The 7,870-nt window shown below is 49.6% G+C and overlaps 1 protein-coding gene across 1 annotated transcript in view; it reads right to left on the bottom strand.

Annotated features, from left to right (window-relative positions):
- Nucleotides 1-1,608: 1,608 nt before the first annotated feature.
- The window catches only part of TBX22 (T-box 22), a 33,104-nt gene continuing 26,842 nt past the window's right edge, over nt 1,609-7,870 (bottom strand). Inside the window, exons 7-8 of the mRNA XM_015420009.1 lie at nt 7,280-7,365; nt 1,609-2,222 (exon numbers count right to left, since the gene is read on the bottom strand). Of these exons, the coding sequence (XP_015275495.1) occupies nt 1,609-2,222; nt 7,280-7,365 (700 nt within the window). The remainder of the gene's footprint in view (nt 2,223-7,279; nt 7,366-7,870) is intronic.

Below are 7,870 nucleotides of genomic sequence, written 5' to 3' on the forward strand. Positions count from 1 at the left end.
AACAGTCTCATGCCACTTGCCATCATATGTGATGAAGATCAAACATCTCATTCCTTCTGTGTAAAGTAGGTGTTTCAGGTTCATCCAGCCTCAGTTAGTTTCAAGGCCATGCAGGGAAGGAAGAAAGGACTTAACCCTTCAACCTCCAGTCGGTGTTGTATTTAAGACTAAGCTCCCTGTTCCCTTAGGAGCATTTTTAAGGAGACAAGACATACTCTCCTTAAAATACATACATCCCCCCACTAAATGCTAACAGCAAGCTGGGTGCTTAGTTTATTTTAAGGGTGGAACAAGACACAGAATCTTCATCTTACCCGTTTAACACTCAAAGTAAGATTTGCAACGAGTGAGAAAGAAAAATGGGAGGAAAGGGACAAACTGAGAAATCAGTGGCTGACAGCGGGATAGGCTAAAGGCACATCGAACGATAATCTTGCTGTCCAAAGCGGGTCTGAAACTGGTCAGTGCCCATGAAGTGGGAAATATCCCGGGATTCTCATGAACACTACCCTGTTATATTTCTATCTTTTTGATCATGTAACAGTTAGGGTGGACACTTATGCTTAGGCTGTTACACTGCCCGTGGAGGGCTCACACAACTGAGTGTCTCTCCAAGCAAAATATTCCCTTGCAGCTAGAAAGCTAGCATTTCAGGGGGAGTGGTTCTAGCCTTCTCCCTGACACACTAATTTTCCATATGCATGGGGTGTTTTTAAGTACAGGGGAGCATCAGGTGAGCCCTCATCAGAAGCCGAACAGTCCAGGTGTACATGTACCATCTGAGTGAGAACTAGGCCTACAAAACCACAGTATTTGCAGTCATTGCATATAACTATCAACGGGGGGGAGGAGGAAGCATGGGAAAATATACTTAAGTGCTTTACTCAGTGGACAATAGGTAGAGGCAGGGGGTGACGAAGGTTGAAGCATTGCTCCTTTAAAAGACGGAGGAAATCAATGTGGCTACGCAGCAATATTCTCCAAATAAGTTTTGGAGGTAAGAGAGAAAAACACAGAGTCTTGTGAAGACGATCCGATCACTTTACACGGCAGCAACCTTGCGCTGCTCAAAATCTTGCTGCAAAGTGCAAATATTAAAGAGGACAGCCAGACCTTTTGCTAAGACCCTGAAAACAGCAAGAGAAACCAGCAGTGGCCAGGGACGGAGCACTCCTTTAACTTACCGGGAGAGTTCCCGGCGGGACACCAGCAGCCGAGAACAAGCTGAACCAGACAATGGTCCACTCGGCTTGGAGCCAGGCTATGACAACGGTCATGACAAGGAGTGGAGGCTCGCCCATTGGGTGAGCCCCCACCCACGGTCATTGCGGCAGGGCCCCACGTTCAGGGGACCTCCCGTGTTGCTAACACCACAGGGCCCACCCGGTCTGTTTTAGCATCCCCATCGGCCTTGGGTCAGCTGCGGCTCAAAGGACTGTCTTGGCTTGGAAGGGTTCGTCGCCATCCGTAGTCCCTTTTCCCGATGACCCACGGATGCCTCCATCGGGTCATGAAGTGCTTGATGGCCAACAGTCCCTCGGCCTTTGGACGAAGAGTCTGAAAGAGCCGGTACAGGAAGGGGCTGGGGTCCAGAAGAAGACTGCCCCCTCAGAGGCAGTGGTTAATGGCCGCAGGCCAGTGGGGATGGCCACACCGGCCCTCTCGGAGAGGGGACGGGAGGCCGCCGCTCGCTTTGAAATGGCCGGCCGCGTTCATCAGCCTGGAAGGCACTGCTAAGTTATAGCCGTAGAAACCGTACGGTGGGTGCAGAGCACAATTCAGCGCTTCCCGGGCGATGGGACTGGAGGGGAAAAGGTTTCCAGAGGCATGCAAACCGTAGAACATGTGACTGGCGGCGGCAGGCCCCGGCAGACCGGGTCTGTTCGCGTCTTCCGCTTTGCCGCTCTTCACGTTCCTGATGCTCAGGGAAGACAGCGAGGGCACGTCCACCATGAAATGGGGCAAGAGGGGAGGACTGGCCGTGTGGCCCAGTTTGTCGTGGCCGGAGAACATCAGCGATGGCTGCCTCAAAAGACCTGTCGGGCAGAGCTTGTAGCAGAGGGGGAGGCCGAGGTGGTGGAGGTAAGATTCTGGGCAGGACATCCCGACGTTGCTTGCAGACAGGTGGAACGTGGGGGCCGAGCAGGCCGGGGACAGCAGGGAACCGAGAGGAGAAGGGGTCCCGGTGGCGGGAGTCACAGGGGAAGAGCCGGGACTTCCACCTAGAGTGAAGCAAGCAAAAGGATCTTAGCAAATAAAAGAGAGGTGAGTTGCCTTTCTGTCTCTCGTGGACCTGGAAAGCCCAGACTAGCTCCATCTCGTGGATCTCAGAAGCTAAGCAGGGTTGGCCCTGGCTAGGATTTGGAATGGGAGAACCACCCCCAAGGAAGTCCAGGGTGGTGACGCAGAGGCAGGCAACAGCAAACCATCCCTGAACATATCCTGCCTTGAAAACCTTGCAGGGTCTCTATAAGTCGGCTGGGGCTTGGCAGCAAACCTCCCCCCCCCATATAATATGAACAGTCAGGTGACTCCATGAAATTGATCTGTACGTCATGGTGAACAAGGGAATACTGTTTCACCCAATCCCAGTTGACTTATGGGATTCACCGCCACTGGTCGTGCCCAAGAGTTATGCCCCTCTCACCAAAAGAGGTACACCACCTCACTGAGGGTTGCCAGCCTCCAGGTGGGGCCTGGAGAGCTCCTGGAATTATGACTCATATAAAGACTAAACAGATCAGTTCCCCTGGAGGGAATGGCCACTTCCGAGGAGGGTCACTAAAGCATTATAGGTCTCCCTTGCTCGCAAGCCAGTCGAGTCCGACTCTAGGGTTACGGTGCACATCTCTGTTTCCAAGCCGAAGAGCCAGCGCTGTCCGAAGACATGGTCATGTGGCCGGCATGACTAAACACCAAGGCACATGGAACGCTGTTACCTTCCCACTGAAGTGGTACCTATTTATCTACTTGCAATTTCTTGCTATCGAACTGCTAGGTTGGCAGGAGCTGGGGCCAGAGACGGGAGCTCACTCCGTCACGTGGCACTCGGGTCTCGAACTGCTGAGCTACCAACCTTCCGGTCTGCAGTTCAGCGTCTTAACCACTGAGCCACCGCAGCATTACACCACTCCCCAAACCCCACCCTCCCCAGGCTCCACCCCCAAATCTCCAGGAATTTCCTAACCAAGAGTTGGCAGCCTGACAGGGTCTTGCATGACAGCTGGTCACAGGGACTGCACTGTCCATGCTGCGCTTGCCTCAGCTGAACATCTGTTTGAGTAGTTTCAGTTCAAGTTTTTTCGGTACGTTACCAGCACAAAACAGTTGCTGCAATGTTTGAACTGTGTCAATAATACAAATAACAACGGTTTTAAAAATATCCGTTTGAGTACTAGAGTAGGACTGGGCACAGATAATAGCAGCACGGTGATTGGCTGTGAGTCACAAATGCAGCGAAGCAGTAGCAGATCTCAAACTCTCCGCTCGTGGGCATTGCTCATGTCCATAGGAGAGCTGGGTTGTTGCAACACTGCACAGTTTGGCTAGATGAAGATGAATTTTAAAACATTTCCATTTTTTGCTCTGGGAGGCCGTCTTAAAGAAACAACAGCAACAAACAAAAAAACTTGGAATGTTGCTGAAGAATGTTAATGTTAACCAGCAGATTGCAACACTCCATGCTTAACAACACCTTCTTTGTAACTGGGAGTGTCTTAGGGAAGAAATTCAACATGTACTTTGCAGTTGAATTTAAATTAGAAAAAGTTGCTGGAGAATTCTCCACCCATCTCAGCAATTCATTAGGGCTGCTGGAAGGTCTCCCGGCCAGATCCTCATCCAAAGAAGATTGGTTTGGCCCCGACAGGATCTAAATGCCTGCGAAACAACTCTCCAGGTTGTTATGGCACTGTCAGACGGATCTCTGCCTTCCTTCTCCGCCACCTAATCCTTGCAGGCTTCATCTGCTCCTTATCTACTGTTGTGTTGTGCAGCACAGACCTGTTTCTTTTGCAGTTCGTGGCCTTTCAGCTCCACTTTTTGCCCCCCCCCCATACATCTATCCTTGTATTGTGTGTGTTTAATCTGCTGAGGATTCACTCCACGCATCTGATGAAGTGGACTCTGGCCATGGAAGCTTCCGCCTACATCCATCTGTTAAGGGTGTCACAAGACTTTTTTAGCCACAACAGACCAATAGGATTACCCTGCCAGCCAAGGCTCCCTCTAAGCTGTGCAGTCTTGTGAGCAAAAATTCTACTTTGTGAGCGACTGGCATGAAAGTTGTGAGCGAGCGATTTGGCTGCTGCACCAATTAGTTAGCCCTGGAGCATTCCTTCCTGAGCCAAGACAAAAATGTGTCAGCCGGAGGCTAAAAATACTGTGACCTAGCTCACACTAACTCAGCTTAGAGGGAACACTGCCTGCCAGTATGTGTCTTTGACTTTGTAAGCCAAAATCTGGTTTTCATGAATCTACAGCACCTGCCATCAGTGCTGTCTGTTGAATTTCAATGGACGGGCTTCCCACTGAGAGACATTCCCCTCCCCCCTAAACTGGCATTTTAAATAAACAAAAGTCCCTGTGCAGCCGAATCTCTTTGAGGGACTAGATGCTCTCATCCCTGCATCCCTAAATGCAGTTCTGTGCTGAGCCGACATTGATCCTCAGCTCTCCCGTGTGTGGCCAGAGGGCTCTGCAGGAGTGCACCATTCGCATAAACTCAGTCATGTATTTGTTTCCGAGGGAACATCTGTGTGGAACATCTGGTTCCAGTACCAGGCAAAAAGCAGGAGAAATTCTTGGGAAGTCTCTTTATCATCCCGTTAAGCATATGGGATACATCCTCTCTCCCTCCCTCTCTCTCTCTCTATTTCTAAAAACAAATGTATTCGCCCTGCTGCCCCAATTTTCTGTACCTGTCATGTATCTGACATTGCAATCTGAAACAGGCTTATTTTGAAGTCTAAGCCTGCTCATTTCAGCTGATTTTAACTGGAGCAACTATACCCTATGAAAGCACTGGAAATCTGAGGCCGGATCATTCTTGCGGCTGGGCTGAAGCAATAATTAGCCCAGCAGGACCTGCTTGGTATTAAAAGGGGGAGGAGGTAAAATTGCCACGTTTGGCACCAAATGATATGAAAGGTAAAAGGTAAAGGTAAAGGTTCCCTTGCTCGAAAGCCAGTCGAATTCGACTCTAGGGTTGCGGTGCTCATCTCCGTTTCCAAGCCGAAGAGCCAGCGGTGTATGAAGACGTTTCAGTGGTCGTGTTGCCGGCATGACTAAACACCAAGGCGCACGGAACACTGTTACCTTCCCACCGAAGTGGTACCTATTTATCTACTTGCAATTTCTTGCTTTCGAACTGCTAGGTCGGCAGGAGCTGGAACTAGAGACGGGAGCTCACTCCGTCATGCAGCGCACTCGGGTCTCAAACTGCTGATCTACCGACCTTCCACAGCCTGCAGTTCAGCATCTTAACCACTTGAGTCACCGCAGCTCAATGAAAACAATTGGGTTAATTGGAACCATGGTGTGTGCAATGCGACGTGGCAGGAAGTCCACTGTTAGTCAACCTATCTGTAAAGATGGAGACGAGGCCTGTTTGCAGCAGCGTTGCTCTTGGGCGGTGGGATGGATTCCTTTCGCCTCCCTGGAGTGCCTGTTTTACAGTGTTAAAAAAAGAAAACATCCGTTCTGCCATTTCTACCCTCCTTGGAAAGAGTTGAAAGCGGAACCCTTCCCCACTTCCAATCAGGCAAGTGTAACCAACGCCCTCAAAATATAAACCTTGGTCTGTATCCAGCCGGCCAGCTTCGAGCAATTTAATTGATAGATTAATGAGCGAGTGCTTTCAAAGCAGAATAAATTCCTTCTTTGATTAATCAGCAAGGCCAGGAACACGCAAAGTTCCAGGATGAGGAGGGGCCGGCTGCCTGCGGGCTTCACCACAGATGTACCAACTCCCTCCCAACTGAGCTGATGGGGGGAAAAACACTTAATAATAATAATAAAATAGCTTCCCTCTCTTTGCAGTTTGTCTCCAAAGCCATCAGCTATTGTTGTGTTCCAACTCAAGAGTTAAATTATGGTGGTTCCCCTTCCCATAATAAGAACCAACAGAGGGCACTCAGTCAAAGTCCAGTGTGGTGTGGTGGTTTCAGCATAAGACAAGGACTGGGGAGGCCTGAGTTCAAATTCATACTCAGCCGTGAACTTGAGCCAATGACTCACTCTCAGTCTAATCTACCTCCCAGGGTTGTTGTAAGAATAAAACAGAGAAGGGGGGAGTCCTGAATGCCACTCTGAGCTCCTCGGAGAAAGAGCAGGATTAAAAAAACCCGGAATAGACAGAAACCAGCACCTGGAGAGTTAGTATAAATGTCATGGCCAAAGCTGAAATCCTCTGCAATCCCACTGCATTCAGGAGGATTTTCCCCCAGAGGATCAGGCGGCACAAGACTAAGCTGCAGGGGTCATTTCGTAGAAAAAGAGCTAGGGGGACTCATTAGCATAACTCATTAGCATATGCCACACACCCTGACATCACCGGAAGTGTGTCCTCCCCACAGCCGGCGGCGACCTCCAGCGGGCACCAGCAGGGAGCTCCAGGCCCCGCCCTCCCACACCTCACCCGGGGGGATGGCGTCCCCCCGCGTCCCCCCCCCAATGACCCCTGCTAAGCTGTGAACTGAGGGATTTCCCTGGTTCAGCGCTTGAAGACATAATGAACTCTCAAGACGGACTTCGATGTGCCCAATCTCCCAGAGCCAAACTTCACACAAAATGGGAGGTCACTGATAGGAGCCTCAAAAATGGACTTTTAAAAGCAACTATATGTGGAGGGGTGTGATATAGATTCCAGAAATCCAGAAAAGGCAGAAAGGGAAAAGTTAATCAGGGTACCATACCTTGAGAACTATGGGATAAACTTAAATTGGTCAGAGGAGATGAAAAAACATAGTTGATGGTCTGGAAAATGCTAAGCGTTAGTATCATCCCAGAGTAAATAACCTCGTGGTGGAAAAAAAAAGAGGGAAAATAATAACCCTTATAAAAGTTTAACTTTCTAGCCCAGCAGGTGAAAAACTAAATTTGTGCTTTATTGCATGCTAGAATTCAAGACATTTTCCTGAAAATTAATGCTAAGTCCTCACTCCAGCGTATTGATTTCAAAGCTGAGCTGAATGTCACTGAGCTGAAGCTGCTGCAAACACAAGATTATTGCACCATGGCCAGTCACCCTCTTCAAATGCACTGAGGAATCATTACTCACCTTGCGTTTCTCCCCCAAAAGATTTAAAGTCCAGAGTAAGTGACGGCCTCCATGGATACGATTCCAGCAGTCCATCCAATACTCCCCTAGAATGTGAATGTTGGCAGTTAAATAAGTGAGCAGAAAGCATTTTTAGAAAGCCAGTTCAGAGGTTAAATGTGTTCTATGAGCAGAGGGGCCAGATTCTCAGGAACTGGTGGTGGGCCTGTGACTGCTGGGCCGGCCCCAGTTTAATTTGCACCCTAGGTGGGGATCCCTTCTGGCGCCCCCCCCCCCCACTCTAGGCGATCGCCTAGTTCGCCTAGTGAGTGAGCCGGCCCTGACCCCAGGTTCAATCCCCGGCTTCTCCAAATTAAAGGATCAGGTAGTCGGTGATGAGAAACAGCTCTGCTGGAGACCCTGGAGAGCTAGTACCAGTCTGAGAAGACAATACTGATCTTCATCTGATCTGCTATAAAACAAAGTCTGTCCAGCGGCACCTTTAAGACCAACGGTTTAATTCTGGGTATAAGCTTTTGTGTGCATGCACATTTTTTCAGATACCCAGCATTAAACTTTGTTGGTCTTAACGGTACCACAGGACTCAAACTC

This window comes from Gekko japonicus, unplaced genomic scaffold, assembly GCF_001447785.1.
Source record: "Gekko japonicus isolate JY-2015 unplaced genomic scaffold, Gekko_japonicus_V1.1 scaffold5763, whole genome shotgun sequence".
Taxonomy (NCBI): Eukaryota; Metazoa; Chordata; class Lepidosauria; order Squamata; family Gekkonidae; genus Gekko; species Gekko japonicus.